At 40.5% G+C, this 19,294-nt stretch overlaps 2 protein-coding genes across 3 annotated transcripts; one reads left to right on the forward strand and one right to left on the reverse strand.

The window, feature by feature from the left end:
* Positions 1-912: 912 nt before the first annotated feature.
* Positions 913-4,351, forward strand: LOC112226970 (class E basic helix-loop-helix protein 22). Its single transcript, XM_024391694.2, has one exon. It carries the CDS (start codon positions 2,336-2,338, stop codon positions 3,014-3,016), a length of 681 nt encoding a protein of 226 aa, XP_024247462.1. The 5' UTR covers positions 913-2,335; the 3' UTR covers positions 3,017-4,351.
* LOC112226969 (cytochrome P450 7B1) lies at positions 3,886-17,643 on the reverse strand. 2 transcript variants are annotated; one of them, XM_024391691.1, is made up of 6 exons: positions 17,455-17,643; positions 11,088-11,224; positions 10,267-10,866; positions 6,808-7,014; positions 5,700-5,878; positions 3,886-5,314 (listed from the first exon to the last, which is right to left on the reverse strand). In XM_024391691.1, the coding sequence occupies exons 1-6, from the start codon at positions 17,529-17,531 to the stop codon at positions 5,021-5,023; spliced, it is 1,494 nt and encodes a 497-aa protein (XP_024247459.1). In that variant the 5' UTR covers positions 17,532-17,643; the 3' UTR covers positions 3,886-5,020. The 2 variants fall into 2 exon arrangements, with proteins under 2 accessions (XP_024247459.1, XP_024247460.1); XM_024391692.2 differs by lacking the exon at positions 17,455-17,643 and adding an exon at positions 11,444-12,587.
* Positions 17,644-19,294: the final 1,651 nt, after the last annotated feature.

Consider the following 19,294-nt stretch of genomic DNA (forward strand, 5'->3'; position numbering starts at 1 on the left):
TATTGTGAAGTGGAAACGTCTAGGAGCAACAATGGCTGAGCCATGAAGTGGTAGGCCACACAAGATCACAGAACGGGACTGCCGAGTGATGAAGCATGTAGCACATAAAAATTGTCTGTCCTCGGTTGCAACACTCACTACCGAGTTCCAAACTGCCTCTGTAAGCAACATCAGCACAATAACTGTTCATCGGGAGCTTCATGAAATGGGGTTTCCATGTCTGAGCAGCCGCACACAAGCTTAAGGTCATCATAAACAATGCTAAGCGTCGGCTGGAGAGTTGTAAAACTCGTCGCCATTGACCTTTGGGAGCAGTGGAAACGCATTCTCTGGAGTATTTAATCATGCTTCACCATCTGGCAGTCCCATGGATGAATCTGGGTTTGGTGGATGCCAATAGAACGCTACCTGCCTGAATGCATAGCGCCAACAGTACCATTTCGTGGTGGAGGAATAATGGTCTAGGGCTGTTTTTCATGGGTCGGGCTAGGCCTCTTAGTTTCAGGGAATTATTAACGCTACAGCATACAATGACATTCTAGATGTTTCTGTGCTTCTAACTTTGTGATAGAAGTTTGGGCAAGGCCCTTTCCTGTTTCAGAATGACAAAGCCCCCTGTGCACAAAGCGAGGTCCATACAGAAATGGTTTGTCGAGATCGGTGTGGAAGAAATTAACTGACCTGCACAGAGCCCTGACCTCAACCCCATTGAACACCTTTGGGATGAATTTGAATGCTGACGGTGAGCCAGGCCTTATCGTCCAACATCAGTGCCCGACCTCACTAATGTTCGTGGCTGAATGGAAGCGTCCCCGCAGCAATGTTCCAACATCTAGTGGAAAAGCTTCCCAGAAGAATGGAGGCTGTTATAACATCAAAAGGGGGTCCAACTCCATATTAATGCCCATGATTTTGGAACGATGTTTGACAAGCAGGTGTCTAAATACTGTTGGTCATGACCTTGATCACTTCAGTAACCCTGCACATCGTAATATAATGGTACTGGAATTGACCTGTACATAACTTGCATTCTCATGGGTTTTTTTCTTCTCATTTCTTGTTTTTCTGTAATCTGCATTACATTTATTCTGCATTGTTGGGAAAGAGCTCGCAAGTAAGCATTTCACTGTACTGTTTTACACCTGCTGTATCCTGTGCATGTGACAAAACGTGGACATACTGAGGAGAGTCCCTTGTGAATTGGATGTACCAGAAGAGATTAGGAGATGCTGGTAGTGTAGTTACAGCTGAAAGTTACGTAATCCTTCAAGGGCAGTAACATGTCCACTGCTGGTCAGCAGTCTCTTCACCTCTCCAATTTGAAAAAGTAATCGTTTTTATTATTAATGAAATTGTATAACTAATAGGTAAGTAACATCCAGACAAAAAAGAATAAGGAAACACTAGGTCCTATACCATACCAAAATAGCATTCAGCAAGGATCATCAAGTCAATGTGCCATTATGGTTAATGTATAGAAGAATAGACTTATAGACTTTATGTTCCATCCATTGTAGCTAAGAAGTCTCATAACTGGGGCTCTACACTAAGGGAGGAGCTTATGGTATAATCAATTGTTTAGTTGAACTGGTAGATGGACTCCTTGTGAAATATGGCCCTTGTCTGGTTGATTTTGTTTGATATTTGGAACTATAAAATAATTGATATTTTACAGTGTTGTCTTTTCCAAATAATTTCAAAATTATACTTTGGCAGAAATATATTCATGTTCAAGCCAAATTAAGCTCATCTGACAAATAAACTCAGATGCGTGGATATTATTTTATCTGAAAGAAAGGCACAGACCAGTAGCCTATGGAGTAGTCCAGCATACACCTGGCCTATGCTGCCCAAAGCCACAGAGTTATCTTTACTATGCATTTAAAACAGTAGTCAAGTCAACTGATTTGTTTTATGATTTAAACCAATGATTGACACGGGATGCAACCATGATCATCAACCCTGTCATGGCAGCGCACATTAACGTAAACGATGGGCAATGGCATCACAATGTGGCTAGCTTATTACGCATGGGTTGTAGTCTCTCGATTTGGTCCATAAAATAAATGTCTCAGTGCTGCCTGGAGTTAATCAAGTAGAAAACTGCCTGGCTCATGCTTTTCCTAATGTGGTGTTTCACTATCTCGTGAAGGTGAACCTCTGAAGGCGCACGGCACTGTGTCATATTAAACAGTCACAGGACAAGTGTAACATCAAGATTTAGTAAAGCGGCAGGCAGAAACCAGGGCCAGAACGACTGACTCAACAGGACTGCGCACACAGAACGCTGTAGTGGCGAGACCTTCACAAAGATCCAGCGCTTGGACGCAAAAGGATGGATTCTTTCAGACCAGGCTCCAGCATAGGATTGTCTCCCTCTCCAAGAGACCGACAATCACCCATCCGTTTTGATCGGGAGCACTCACAACCGGGAACAATGGCCGGATGTCGGGCGGGAACACTTGGCTTCCCATCCGAATCGTTGTGCGTAAAGTACGGGGAATTTTTAAAGAACACCGCCGCAGCAGCGGAGAGCAGTGGTGGGGAGCAGAGTCAGGATGATGACAGTGATGGCATTGGTCGGAGTGACATGGTGCTTTTTCCAGAGGAAAGGCTCATGGCATCAATGGCCAAATGTGACGCAGCAGGTAAGAAACACAAAGAGCAGAAGGTGTTGAGGCTCAACATTAACGCCCGAGAGAGGAGGAGGATGCACGACCTGAACGACGCGCTCGATGAACTGCGGTCGGTGATCCCCTACGCGCACAGCCCATCCGTACGGAAGTTGTCAAAAATAGCCACTTTGCTCCTCGCCAAAAACTACATCCTCATGCAGGCACAAGCACTTGAAGAGATGAGAAGACTTGTCAGTTATCTTAACCATGGACCTGGCGTTACTGCTGCGAATACTGCTGGTGCACCCGGATTAGGGCGGTATGACCAGCAGACAGGATACCCGTTCTCTGCTGGGGTTCCGGACCCTTTCAATAGCAATGCAAATCTCTTCAATAAATAAAAATGTCAACAATAAACCTTGAACAGTTGTGTCGGACACTAACAGGGGACTTCACGCTTCGTGAGCACAACTGAATTGATGGGATCAGCGTGACTGACAGAAGTAGTCACATATTACGAGAACATGGAGTCCTATAATAGATGACTCTGTTCTGCATGGTGATTGCGTTTCGAAAATAGTTTTACAAAATCTAACTAATCTAACTAAATGACAGCTAACATGGTCAAAAATGGTTAGCCTTTTAACAAATTATGTTTAGTCTTATTTAACCATTATGTCCTACGGTACATTTTCTTCCGTTTGATTAGATGATGTTCGATGGATAAATTGTATTGGTGACATAAAATAGATATGTTATGGTCTGTTTTCCAGTAGCCTATACCTCAATGCATGGGCTATGTACAATCAAACCCAAATTAGTTACAAAGAGCAATTGTGAATATTGGGTGAATTAATAGGTAGCCTATAGGCCTAAGTTTGATAATGATATCAATCAATGATAGTTTTTACCGTCAAGGACTACATTGGAAGTGTTTTAATTAATCTTTTTAAGTGCCATTGTACATTTTGTTTTAGGCTATATATCTTTTACCCAAATAAATACAATACAAATATTTTCATACATGTAATTGTCATTAATTGTGTAATTTACATTTCCCTAAATACTATTTAACAATGCAGGCATTTGACAAACTTGAATAAACATTTTATTACCAGGGACAGCATTAATGACAAACAACGATCAGAACGCTGTACTCACACAAGATAATTCCTCTGAGTATGAACCTTGCAGATTCACTGGATCAATTGAAAGAATAGGTCAGTATTGGTAAAAATGTAAGGAATAAAATTACTGCCACATGCAGAACTGATTTGTCCAGTTGTAATTTATTTCATGAATTGTAAATACTCTGTAGGACTCTTGAAATAGGAAAGACATTTGAATGTATAACTTAAATGGTTGGTTATTTGGTTAATGTTATAGAAAAATGAAACTAATAAAATCAGTCATGTTTTAGGGACACCACCATATTTACTACATAAAGCTTTTATCACATTGTCCTTTTACCCTGTAATATAGTTCAACTATTTGATTCAACTACTGTTGTACAGTATAGATCAGGGATGGGCAACTTTGACAGTGAAAAAATGTAAAATAATTTGAGTTCATTTCCTGCAATTCTACACATTTTGTCATGTGGTGGAGAGAAATGGTTGCCGTTTTTAATATGATATCTGAGTGAGAGTGAATAACAAAATCAATGGGGGCCCCGGTCGGTAATTCAACCACGATTACTACAGGTCAAGATAGCTGGCTAGACTAACTTACCAATCCAAAAAATGTATTGCTGACATGAGCTAATTGAGTGACTGACATAAGAGGTGAACTGCTGATGCACAAACACATTTTGAAATTGCACCTTGTGTATTCTAATATTCTAACTCAACAGGAAGTTGAGACCCAGACAGTTCCTATTTCAAAAAATATATATAAATGAAATATTATTTCATTTTGCAACATTAATCCAGGGCCCCTATATACCCTGGTATATATGGTTTTATAATGCAAGGCATAATAAGCAAACATTTTTAGTATTCAAATAAAATACTATCTGTTATAAACAGCAAAAACTGTTAACAATTAATGGATCATTCTGTCCTATGGAATAAAACACCAAAGGTCCCTAGCTAGCAGATTCGCCAATCCTGCCCACTGTTAGAGTCTGTCCTAATATAATACATTGACAAATTAGCAATGCATTGCTGTTCAGTCAATAGCTACTTGTGTGAATAATAATCCATGCGTGTGTCCCAAATGGCACCCTATTGCCAATATAGTGCAGTACTTTTGACAAAAGCCCTATGGTTCCTGGTCTAAAGTAGTGCACTATGTAGGGAATAAATAGGGTACCATTTGGGATGCATCCGATGAGAAATCAAATCCATTAGCCACACAGGGCTCAGCCCTCTAGTGTTTGTTCATATACAGATGTCCTCCTCCTCTCAGGATCGACGTAGCCTGTATCGGATCTGGACGTCACTGGTAGGGAGCAGGATGCCCAGGCCAGCACGGCTGGGGTCCAGGGTACACGGCTTCTGCCCCTCCAACACCTCCATGTCAAAGTAGAGTAGCAGCAGAGAGAGGAACTGCTTTATCTCATTCACCGCAAAGTGCCTTCCTGGGCACTTAGTGGAGCCCGAGCCGAAAGACATCCGGTAGTACTTCAGCTTCTGGCCGTCCTTATAGAAGTCAGTCTTTTCCTTTCCGTTTTCGATGTATCGGTCAAACTTGTAGATCTGTCAGAGGGGTAATATAAATAAGTGTGTAAACCTTTATTTTTTAGCGCCTTAAATAATAAAAGGTTAATATTCCATCTTATTGCATATTCCAGGAATGTTTCCATTTTGCTTAGTCACAGATCATGGCAAGGTTATCAACAGTCACACCCAGATTACATTAGCATGCATGCAGTGACCTTCTGAAGGCCAGTGTGTGGATTCAATCTTTCACAGTCCATGCATTCTGCTCATTAATCTAACCTGTGGACACACACACACACCAGGTGGTGTGGGAAGGCAATTCAGCAGAACAACAAAACCCCCAGACCAGACACAGTGAAGGCGAGAGAGCCTACAGCCATTCTAGGACGCCCACAGAATCTGAACGACTGGTCTTCTTTACCTCTGGATTCTCGTAGATCCCGGGGTCCATGTGCATGCTCTGGGGATACAGGGAGATGAGATCTCCTTTCCTCACTCCAATGGAGCGCTCTCCCTCCAGCCGCAAGCTGAAGTCCTCCTGGGCCATGCGGATGTTCATGGAGGCTGAAGACAGCCGCAGACTTTCATTTATGGAGCTCTCTGAGAACACAACAGAACAGTTCAGTTAGTCACCAGAGGTATTTAGTTCTGGCCTATCTGAGGTACTTTTTAAAAATTGTATTTTTTTAACCTTGAGTGGCCCAGTACTGACTCACTACTGTACATACACATACTCACACAGGAGGGAAAGCTTTGAGACTTGAAGGGCTATTTGTTAGAAACATGAACTGCTCTAGCAAAATGGATAAAACACAAGCTGAATAATCATAAGCCATACATACCTTTATGTATACATGTGTAAATAAAGCTATCTTGACTAGCAGTGTTTTTCATTAAAACCAGTTACAATCTTAAGAGATAACACCATAGAAGAGAGAATAATACAAAACGTAGCTGAGTACCCCCTATCACTTATAAGAACAAACAGATGTGGAACAGATATTCCACTGTCTTCCCCTAAGGGAGATGACATCGTTAGTAGTGTGAGAGAGAGGGAGCCACAGAGAATCTACACCAGTGGCATTTGTCCCTGAGCATGCAGTTGTCAGAAGAGATGAGGCTACAGTCCACATGGTGGGTGCAGCAGTGTGATTTAATGTGACAGGTACAGAGCCTGGAGGGATTCTTTTGGGGGGTGGGGACAGGAGGATGTGCCCTAAATTGTACACAGAGCACCTGCCACTAGAGTAGGAGTGTAATAAGAAGCCCTCTATCTGTTTGTATAGTCAGACATACAAAGGATTGGAAGGCCCTCTCGAAGCCACACTATCATTGACTCAACTGAACCCTGTGTGCTTGGGGCTGAGACCATTTAACACAATCAGGAGAGAAAATTATATAAAAAATGCAAAGGGAAATTTGGAAACTGCAGACAAACCTAATCTCTTATGACAGTAGAGAGGCTGATTTGGTTCTGGGTGCTGCGATTAAGACCAACCTAACAATAATACATCATAACAATAACCTACCCAGATTCAGTAGGCTGTCCAGCTCTTCTCTGGTGAATGTGAGGTCTCTGTTGTGGTGTGTTTCTATTCCTGAGACCTGCAGGACACCATGGATCTCCTCACGCACGACTGCAAGGGCCTCTGGGTGCGTCAACAGGTAATACATGGCCCAGAAGGTGGCTGGGACTGTGTTTCCCACCGACGCCCATAGAATGGCAAAATGATGAGCTGGGGCAGGTAAAGGTAAGAAAGAGATATTTTAATTAAATTAAAGTTTACAGATGTTAACAAAGGTGCAGTGAAATGCTTGAGTTTCTAGCTCTCACAGTGCAGTAATACATACATAATCCCAAAAAATGCTTGAAGAAAGAAATTAAGAAATATTAGCACAAGCAATGTCAGTCTGGCACAATAAAAAAATATATACACTACCGTTCAAAGGTTTGGGGTCTCTTAGAAATGTCCTTGTTTAAAATAACATCAAATTGATCAGAAATACAGTGTAGACATTGTTAATGTTGTAAATGACTACTGTAGCTGGAAACGGCTGATTTTTAATGGAATATCTACATAGGCGTACAGAGGCCCATTATCAGCAAACATCCCTCCTGTGTTCCAATAGCACATTGTGTTAGCTAATCTAAGTTTATCATTTTAAAAGGCTAATTGATCATTAGAAAACCCTTGCAATTATGTTAGCACAGCTGAAAACTGTTGTTCTGATTAAAGAAGCAATACAACTGGTCTTCTTTAGACTAGTTGAGTATTTTTGAGCATCAGCATTTGTGGGTTCGATTACAGGCTCAAAATGGCCAGAAACAAAGACCTTCCTTCTGAAACTCGTCAGTCTATTCTCGTTCTAAGAAATTAAGGCTATTCCATGCGAGAAATTGCCAAGAAACTGAAGATCTCGTACCACGCTGTGTACTACTCCCTTCACAGAACAGCGCAAACTGGCACTAACCAGAATAGAAAGAGGATTGGGAGGCCCCGGTGCAAAACTGAACAAGAGGACAAGTACATTAGTGTCTAGTTTAAGAAACAGACTAGAGGTCGACCGATTATGATTTTTCAACGCGATACCGATTATTGGAGGACCAAAAAGTCGATACCAATTAAATCGGCCGATTTTTAACAATGGATTTGTAATAAATGACAATTACAACAATACTGAATTAACACTTATTTTAACTTAATATAATACATCAATAAAATCAATTTAGCTTCAAGTAAATAATGAAACATGTTCAATTTGGTTTAAATAATGCAAAAACAAAGTGTTGGAGAAGAAAGTAAAAGTGCAATATGTGCTATGTAACAAAGCTAACGTTTCAGTTCCTTGCTCAGAACATGAGAACATATGAAAGCTGGTGGTTCCTTTTAACATGAGTCTTCAATATTCCCAGGTAAGAAGTTTTAGGTTGTAGTTACTATAGGAATTATAGGACTATTTCCCTCTATACCATTTGTATTTCATTAACCTTTGACTATTGGATGTTCTCATAGGCACTTTAGTATTGCCAGTGTAACAGTATAGCTTCCGTCCCTCTCCTTGCTCCTCCCTGGGCTCGAACCAGCAACACAACGACAACAGCCACCATCGAAGCAGCGTTACCCATGCAGAGCAAGGGGAACAACTACTAGAAGGCTCAGAGCGAGTGACGTTTGAAACGCTATTAGCGCGCGCTAACTAGCTAACCATTTCACTTCGGTTACACAAGCCTCATCTCGGGAGTTGATAGGCTTAAAGTCATAAACAGTGCAATGCTTGACGCACAACGAAGAGCTGCTGGCAAAACGCACAACAGTGCTGTTTGAATTAATGTTTACATGCCTGCTTCTGCCTACCACTGCTCAGTCAGATATCTAGATACTTGTATCCTCAGTCAGATTATATGCAACGCAGGACACGCTAGATAATATCTAGTAATATCATCAACCATGTGTAGTTAACTAGTGATTATGATTGATTGTTTTTTATAAAGATAAGTTTAATTCTAGCTAGCAACTTACCTTGGCTTACTGCATTCGCGTAACAGGCAGTCTCCTTGTGGAGTGCAACGAGAGAGAGGCAGGTCGTTATTGCGTTGGACTAGTTAAATATAAGGTTGCAAGATTGGATCCCCTGAGCTGACAAGGTAAAAATCTGTCATTCTGCCCCTAAGGCAGTTAACCCACCGTTCCTAGGCAGTCATTGAAAATAAGCATGTGTTCTTAACTGACTTGCCTAGTTAAATTAAGAAAAATACCAATAAATAAATCGGCGCCCAAAAATACCAATTTCCGATTGTTATGAAAACTTGAAAATCGGCCCTAATTAAAATACGGCCATTCCGATTTATCGGTCAACCTCTAAAACAGGCGCCTCACAAGTCCTCAACTGGCAGCTTCATTAAATAGTACCCGCAAAACACCAGTTTCAACGTCAAGTGGGGAGGCGACTCCGGGATGCTGGCCTTCTAGGCAGCATTGCAAAGAAAAAGCCACATCTCAGACTGGACAATAAAAAGAAAAGTTTAAGATGGGCAAAATAACAGAGACACTGGACAAAGGAACTCTGCCTAGAAGGCCAGCATCCCGGAGTCGCCTCTTCACTGTTGACATTAAGACTAAGGTACCACGTTCATCTGTACAAACAATAGTAGGCACTGCTCCAAAACCACCATTAAAAAAAGCCAGATTACGGTTTGCAACTACACATGGGGACAAAGATCGGTCAGGAAGTTAAAGCTTGGTTGCAAATGGGTCTTCCAAATGGACAATGACCCCAAGCATACTTCCAAAGTTGTGGCAAAATGGCTTAAGGACAACAAAGTCAAGGTATTAGAGTGGCCATCACAAAGCCCTGACCTCAATCCTATAGAACATTTGTGGGTAGAACTGAAAAAGCGTGTGCGAGCATGGAGGCCTACAAACCTGACTCAGTTACACCAGCTCCGTCAGGAGGAATGGGCCAAAACTCACCCAACTTATTGTGGGAAGCTTATGGAAGGCTACCCGAAATGTTTGCCTTTAAATTGTTTAACTTTGGTCAATGCTACCAAATACTAATTGAGTGTATGTAAACTTCTGATCCAATGGGAATGTGATGAAATAAATAAAAGCTAAAATAAATCTCTACTATTATTCTGACATTTCACATTCTTAAAATAAAGTGGTGATCCTAACTGACCTGAGACAGGGGATTTTTACTAGGATTAAATGTCAGGAATTGTGAAAAACTGAGATTAAATGTATTTGGCTAAGGTGTATGTAAACTTCTGACTTCAACTGTACATAGGGCAGCAGTCTCCAAGGTGCAGGGTACAGTACCCGGGTGGTAGCCGGCTAGCAATAGTGACTCAGGGCAGGGTATTGGGTGAGAGATACCCAGAGTTACTCGGTAGGAGTTACAACTGAGGTTTGGAATGTCCTTGTTGAAGTCAAAGTAGAACATTTTATGTTGTAGGTGTATACTGAGAGAAAAGCATCTGTGTTTACCTGCTTTATCGACATCTCCCAAGGAGTCATACTGTTCAAGCACTGCTGCTCTTTCCTTTATGAACCCTGAGGTGTTGGACCATCCAGACATTCTCTGAGGGTGGAAGTAGTTGATCAGTTTATCCCGAGTGGCCTTGGTCCCTCCCAGCAGAGAGATGGGGATCCTGGCAATGAGGAGGGGAAACATGGTGTCGAACTTGACAAAGTCCTCTCGAAGCGTCACCATTCCGCTGTGTCTGCTGGAATGGGCAGGTTTGCCAAACAGGGTCAGGAAAGTAGCCTCGAACATGATTGAATTGCAGAGTTGGTACACACTTTCAGTCCTCCACTCACTCTCCCCAGTAAGGTAGTCTTGTCGGAACACAAACATGAGATTTCCCATCAAGCTCGCTGTCAGGTTATTGAGGTTGTCGCCCTGTAGAAGGTGGAAGGACCTCTGGATGTGCTCGCTCATACCGGGGAACTTTCCGCTCCCGACAGGGGGGTAGCCGAACGTCAAGGGGGCCACTTGGTCAGAAAACTCATGGAAGTCCAGCTGTTTTTTATGTTTGATGACATACGGATACAGCAACGGATTCATTATGAAGGTCATGTATTTGCCTGAAGGGGAAATGTGAGGACAGGATTGTATTTCAATAGGCATGAAACGTGTGTAATATACTGTCTAATCATATTGTTAGTAACTTGACTGTTTTTAAAGACCATTTAAAGAGGATTATTTCGTAAGAAGCACAATACATATACATTTCATCAAAATTCCTTTGCTCCTTTTTTAACCATACTATGATCAAATGTATACATTAAACACTACTATTACCCACCAGCAATCAGCACAGTAAATACATCTCCATGTTTCTCCTTATGTGCTGCCAGAAATCTATGTGCATTCTTCCCAAACTCCAAAGCCTTTCCAAGGAATGGGATCCAACCATTTATAAGTGGAGGCTCCCCATCTCTCCTATAATAGAGAACATAAGAAATGTGCATTTTACATTAGGTAAAAACAGATACAGTATGTCATATCAACAAATATATCCATTAAAAATCTTTCAGATGAAATAAGAGAAAATATAGATCTGACTGATTCAAATACAATATAAATGCAAGCCTAAGTGATTAGAACTTAAGGACAAAGAAACTACGAACATCTTTGCAATATTCATGGGACAAGGCGTACCATGTGATCAGGGGTCTCCCAAAACTTCAAGGTGGATTGGTAGCAGCTACAACTCTCCTTTACCACATACAGTGTAACAAAAAAAATACAGCAGCTACTGGTCAGCAAGGTATACTGAAGAAATCATTTAAAACACAGACATGACACAGAGCATCATCTCAGGCCGAATTAGCTGACAGAGCAGGAATCACTCCAGGTTTACAAACAGTATCCAGCTCAAACAGCTGTATCTTAAGTGAATGCAGATGGGAAACAATTACAAAGGCAACATAGGAGTGAGTCCTGCATAGCAATGTCATAGCGATTCCAGGAAGAGTTAGCTGATTATTTTCCCAAGGAAATGGGCGGCAGGGTAGCCTAGTGGTTAGAGCGTTGGACTAGTGACCGGACAAGGTACAAATCTCATGATGGGCTATTAATAACTGTGGTGTTGGCGGGTGCAGTAACAACCATGCATTAGATTTGGCCTAAAGAAATGCTGGGGGCAATTTGTTGATCCTGTCAACAGGACTTATCCATCCATCCACCCACCCACCCACACGACAGGCCTAATATTTACTCCACTTTAAAGCTAGGCTTAAGCACAGAACATTATTTCTCCTTTATTGTGGATGATCTTGCAGAAGTGGCCAGAAAACTAATACAAAACTAGCTGCTTCAAAAAGCTATTATCAAATATTTTGCTAACACTTTACGTAGAGGGGTGATATGTAGCATTCATAACGCTTTTATATGCATGACATAGAATCATAATGCCCTTCATATTATGATCTTTGAAGCTTAGGGATATGTTTACCAATCAGGATTCATTTGACCAGTTAGGAGGTAGAGCTGGTGAGACATTAACTGTTACATCATCCTTCCTTTGCTGTGTATTTGTTTTTGGAAACACGTCTTATGCAAGGAAGTATCTGTGTCTCTGGAGCTGACTTGGTGCAGCACAGATCAGTCTTCTTTGCCACAAAATAATGCATGAGATCAACAAAACAAGACTAATCTGTGCAACGTCAGTGCTAAACTAATATGTGCGCTTATCCATCCCAGGGCTAGTGTGGAGAGAGTGGGTCATGAGACGATCTGCTATCTGTGAGACCTCAAGCTGACAAGTCTCAGCCCAGGCTTACTTGTTGTTGCTATGCTTGTGCCCCCCCACCCCCACCCCACCTAGTCCACACTACTGCCTGCCAGCCACTTGTCAGAAGCAATCAGGGAGTCTGATAGTGTCTGCCAGCAGTGAGCACATTTGGAGAGGCCAGCATCAGAATAAGGACCCCATGCATCAGTAACAATATTAGAACAGATGTCCACATAGCAGTGTATCAATTAGACCACTTCTTCCTGATTCGGCTCATAACGCGGCTCGAACCCAGGACATCTGCCTTGCTCGTATACCTGACTAGGGCTTTTACAGTGACCGTATTACCGCCACACCTGCAGTCAAATTCCACCCTGATCGTTTAGTCACGGTTATTAGGCTTCTCCAAGCTATGATACTGCTGATCATTAGTAGCCTACCAAACTCGCTAACTGCCTGGTACTCAGCACTCTATTATCCCTCTAATCACTCTGACATCAAGCAAAATCTAATCAAACATTTCATGAGAGCCCATGTTGCACAACATTTCTATAGGCTATGCAAAAAAGAAATCTAATCAAAAAAGAGCATCCTATCTGCTTTCTATAGGCTAGGTCTACTATATATTTTTCTCAACATTCCTAATATTAAGCACATTGCTTCTCTTTACAACTGGAGTATAGCCCACCTGGCTGGCATGAAAATAAACCACGGGGAAAAGCCTCCTCCATTCGCTATTTAAGTACATAGATGACGTATTGTTTTCCCCCTCCCCCCTGCTTCGAGACAGGTGCATGATAATGGCCCATTGTAAATCCCCCAAAATGTACACATATTATTTAGTATATGTAAAGACAAGATGAAATGAAGAATAGTCTGATGGGTGACAATATTAGCCTAGTACTTGTGAATGATGCTCCAGCTTGTGTGCAGTAAGGCAAGAAACGGCACATGCCTTTTTTTGGGTACTTTTTCAAATCATAGTCCCACACCTCATGTAGCCTAGCCCATAGGCCTATATGTTTTGGTAAGGTTTGTATCACAATTAAAGTGGCCAAATAACTTAAAATAACTTAAAATGAAGCACAATCAGTGTAGAGCCTAATAAGCAGTTTCAAGTTTGGGGAAGATCATTTTCACTATGGGGGATAGTAGATTGACATAGGCTAGTGCTTTTGCTGTTTGTTAGGCCTACTCATCTTCTTGGCGGACGAAAAGTAAAACGTGGAAAGTTGTTTAATTATTATATTCAGCCCAAAGGCACAAGGGCCACAAAAGGAAAGGATTTTTGTTTGGGGAGGGGGGGAGGGGGGGGGGGATTACATCCACACAAATGGGATGCCACTGGGAAATTTGAGGTTTTATCAAGTACTTGTCAAATTGTGAATAAGAGACTGATGAAGTGTGTACAGCCAGCACAAAAAAACAAAAGCAGAGCTCATGCCTTTCATGGAACTTATTTCAAATCATTAGAGTGACATCATGCAGCCTTACAATGTATTACAAATCTAAACATATAGCCCAACGTATGTATCACAACTAAAGTTGAATAAATAACTAAATTAAGCATATAGGAGGACCTGTTTCTTTCTCTTAGGGATAGCCCTCCTTTTACATGTTTTTATTCTAAATGTCATACCCAAATCTAACTGCCTGTAGCTCAAGTCCTATGTGGACAACTACAAATACCGAGGTGTCTGGTTAGACTGACTCTCCTTCCAGGCTCACATTAAGCATCTCCAATCCAAAATTAAATCTAGAATCGGCTTCCTATTTCGCAACACAGCCTCCTTCACTCATGCTGCCAAACATACCCTAGTAAAACTGACCATCCTACCGATCCTTGACTTCAGCGATGTAATTTACAAAATAGCCTCCAACACTCTACTCAGCAAATTGGATGTAGTCTATCACAGTGCCATCTGTTTTGTCACCAAAGCCATATATACTACCCACCACTGCGACCTGTACGCTCTCGTTGGCTGGCCCTCGCTTAATATTAGTCTCCAAACCCACTGGCTCCAAGTCATCTATAAGTCATTGCTAGGTAAAGCCGCGCCTTATCTCAGCTCACCTGTCACCATCGCAGCACCCACCCGTAGCGCGCGCTCCAGCAGGTATATTTCACTGGTCACCCCCAAAGCCAACTCCTACTTTGGCCGCCTTTCCTTCCAGTGCTCTGCTGTCAATGACTGGAACGAATTGCAAAAATCAATGAAGCTGGAGATCTATATCTCCCTCACTAACTTTAAGCATCAGCTGTCAGAGCAGCTTACCGATCATGGCACCTGTACATAGCCCATCTGTAAAGAGCCCACCCAACTACCTCATCCCCATATTGTTTTTTTGTTGCACCTTTGCACCCCAGTATCTCTACTTGCACATTCATCTTCTGCCCATCTATCACTAGAGTGTTTAATTGCTAAATTGTAATTATTTTGCCTCTATCGCCTATTTATTGCTTTACCTCCCTAATCTGACTACATTTTAGATGTCGACAATTAATCGTAATGGCCCATTAATTAGGGCTGGTTTCAAGTTTTCATAACAATAGGTAATTGGCATTTTTGGACACAGATCATGGCCGATTACATTGCATTCCACGAGGAGACTGCGCACCAGGCTGACTACCTGTTATCCGAGTGCAGCAAGGAGCCAAGGTCAGGTGCTAGCTAGCATTAAACACATGTTATAAAAAACAATCAATCTTAACATAATCACTAGTTAACTACACATGGTTGATGTTGATGATTTACTAGTTTATCTAGCTTGTCCTGCGTTACATATAATCGATGCGGTGCCTGTTAATTTATCATTGAATCACAGCCTACTTTGCCAAACGGTGATTTAACAAGCGCATTCGCAAAAAAAAAAATCACTGTTGTTGCACCAATGTGTACCTAACCATAAACATCAACGCCCTTCTTAAAAATCAATACACAAGTATATATATATGCAGCAGTTTGGGCCGCCTGGCTCGTTGCGAACTGTGTTTAGACCATTTCTTCCAAACAAAGACAGACAACTTTGTCAAACGGGGGATGATTTAACAAAAGAGCATTTGCGAAAAAAGCACAATCGTTGCACGAATGTACCTAACCATAAACATCAATGCTTTTCTTAAAATCAATACACAGAAGTATATTTTTTTAAACCTGCATATTTAGTTAAAAGAAATTCATGTTAGCAGGCAATATTAAACTAGGGAAATTGTCTTGCATTGGGCGGCCAGGCTCGTTGCGAACTAATTTGCCAGAAATCTACATAAGTATGACATAACATTGAAGGTTGTGCAATGTAACAGCAATATTTAGACTTATGGATGCCACCCATTAGATAAAATACGGAACGGTTCCGTATTTCCGTATTTGACCATATTAATGACCTATGGCTCGTATTTCTGTGTGTTATTATATTATAATTAAGTCTATGATTTGATAGAGCAGTCTGACCGAGCAGTGGTAGGCAGCAGCAGGCTCGTAAGCATTCATTCAAACAGCACTTTCCTGCGTTTGCCAGCAGCTCTTCGCAATGCTCCAAGCATTGCGCTGTTTATGACTTCAAGCCTATCAACTCTCGAGATCAGGCTGGCAATACTAAAGTACCTATTAGAACATCCAATAGTCAAAGGTATATGAAATACAAATGGTATAGAGAGAAATAGTCCTATAATAACTACAACCTAAAACTTCTTACCTGGGAATATTGAAGACTCGTGTTAAAAGGAACCACCAGCTTTCATATGTTCTGAGCAAGGAACTTAAACATAAGCTTTTTTACAAGGCACATTTTGCACTTTTACTTCTCCAACACTTTGTTTTTGCATTATTTGTTTCATTATTTATTTGAGACTAAATTGATTTTATTGATGCATTATATTAAGTTAAAATAAAAAGTGTTCATTGTTCTTTCAGCATTTTTGTAATTGTCATTATTACAAATATATATATTTTTAAAATTATAATAATATAATTTTTATTTTATTTTAAAAATTTAGCCATACCGGCTTTTTTTGGTCCTCCAATAATCGGTATCGGCGTTGAAAAATCATAATCAGTCGACCTCGACTACATTTGCACACACTGTATATAGACTTTTCTGTTGTGTTATTGACTGTACGTTTGTTTATCCTATGTGTAACTCTTTGTTGTTTGTGTCGCACTGCTTTGCTCTATCTTGGCCAGTTCGCAGTTGTAAATGAGAACTTGTTCTCAACTAGTCTACCTGGTTAAATAAAGGTGAAATCATAAAAAATAAAACATTTAATGGTCCCAAAACTGTAAGTTTTGAGAACAAAGAGTTACACATTACACCTATCTGGTACTCCATGCAGTCTACTCTAGACTTTAGAGCAAACGCTCAAAGTATTAGAAATAGTTCAAATGGTATTTTAACCCACCAGGTCTGATCCTCAAATCAAATCCTGCATCTCTGCTAGATGACTCAAATTTACAAAATGTAAGACATTCATTAACTACAACTCACTGTATTATAAAGGGGAAATAATACAGGTCTTTAAGATTATGCAAACTATGGTCAAAGAGCAAACTCAGTGGTATACATAGGCTGATGCCATAGAATATTTACATTGTTACAATACTATCTATATCCCTCAAATTCAGGTCTAGAACTTAAAGCCCATTGCTCCCCTCTAATCAGGGACTGTGAACTTGTCTAAAATGTACACACATATGAGTGTGCCGAATTTGAAAAAGGCTTCTCTTGTTCTTACACAAGTCTGATACTTTGTCACAATAATCGATTGCTTGATATTAGTCACATAAAGAACTTGTGTTAAAAAAAACTTGGCCAGGATTCTCCAACAAATATGTTGATCAACTTCAAGGGTTTAGACAAAAGTTTAATTCCTAGCATACAGCAACCAACGCGAACACCAACAAAATTGAAATAAACTATGAATTCATCCACCACTTGCCTTGTTCTCCTGAATCGCACGCTGAGTAAGTAGAGCGCCAAAAAGCCAAGAAACAATGGTAAAACAAACTCTAACATTTCGTTTGGAAATGATCAGACACTCCACAATAAATAAAGCCAAGGGAAGTTGTAATCGACAGCTGAAATCAACCGGTCTCAGTCCTACTGGTCGATTTGTTGCTGAAAGTTGCTAAATGACGTTATGAAGTTGTGACGCGATGACGTCATTGCGTAATAACGTAAAACTGCGTCATTGCGTAGAATACACACTAATGTTACTCAAATTGACTCGCCATCTCGGCGAAAAATATGATTTGACATTTGTTAGTTTAGATTTGTTTGTTTATTATCATACATTTCTATTTGTAAAAGTAATATAAACACAACGCATTTTATATGATCACATTTTTATTTTTAAATACAACACATTGAATGATTGAACAATTACACATTATTGAACAATTACATTTTATTTATTTTCTTTTTAACTAGTAAACTTACACATTCTGAACAATTATAGTTTTAAGAAGTGTATTGGTAGTTAGTTAACATGCTACCTAACTGATCAACAATTATAGGTACAGGCTAATAACAAGGTACAGTATATACAGTGGGGCAAAAAAGTATTTAATCAGCCACCAATTGTGCAAGTTCTCCCACTTAAAAAGATGAGAGAGGCCTGTAATTTTCATCATAGGTACACTTAAACTATGACAGACAAAATGAGGGGGAAAAAATCCAGAAAATCACATTGTAGGATTTTTAATGAATAGATTTGCAAATTAATCTTGTGTCATTTAGAGGGGAAATGTGTGTATTTGGGCGTTTGGGTCACTTTTCAAAAGTTGCTAAAAGTTCCAAATACATTTTTAAAAGTAGCTACATTTGTTGCTAGGTGCTGTTTGAAAAAAAAGTTGCCAGGGTACTCTGAAAAGTTGCTAAATCTAGCAACAAAATTGCTAAATTGGCATCACTGCTGCCAACCAGTTCGGTTTTGGTCACGTGGGTTTGCACGTAGTGATACAAATCATGAAATATATTTATACAAATTACAGACAGTAGACTACAGCAAAATAAAACTTGATTGATTGAACATGAAATGTATTCCAATATGACTGAAAATAGGCCTATAGCCAAGTATGGTTTATATTTGAATGTTTTCTTTTTATACGTCACTTGTTTGTATCAATTGCAAAGACATTGGCAATTTTGTTCTGAAATTATCTGCAGTCACAAAGACGGATTAACCATGTGATTATATGTTTAGCGGAGATATTCTGTGTATAAAGTGACGCGGGAGGGCAAAAATCATTATGTTTTACGAGTGGAGGCAGGCGTTAGATTACGAGCGTTTTCAAATGCAACGTTAAAAACGATGGTTTTGGGAAACGGCTCGGAAGATTTAACGACGCTCCTACTAAGGTTCTAACGATGAATTTTAAGCCTTAAAATGGTCCCTGACCACTAGGCTATCTAACAAAGACCTGTGTTAGGCGGGACAATGTATCCTTTATTAGGCTACAGGAAGTCAGTAGAAGGCCTAAATTCACAGAGTTGATGAAAGAAGCCTTGTCTATGTGTAGCAATGCTATAGTGTTGAGCTCAATACATGTTTTTCTGTTGGATTTTGTCTGCGATCTAGTCTGTTGCCATGTTCAAGACACCTAGGAACTCGGGGAAACGAGCTCTGACTGGGAAGACCCAAACTCGTAATTCCAAATCGGAAACATCGGCATCTTTCTAGAGTTCTGACTTTCCGACCTGAAGATCACTGTCTTCATTATTTGACCTCGTTTTTCCCCCTAGTTCCCAGTTTTCTTGAAAGCACCATATATCCTCTC

Source organism: Oncorhynchus tshawytscha, linkage group LG28 (assembly GCF_018296145.1).
Source record: "Oncorhynchus tshawytscha isolate Ot180627B linkage group LG28, Otsh_v2.0, whole genome shotgun sequence".
Lineage (NCBI taxonomy): Eukaryota > Metazoa > Chordata > Actinopteri > Salmoniformes > Salmonidae > Oncorhynchus > Oncorhynchus tshawytscha.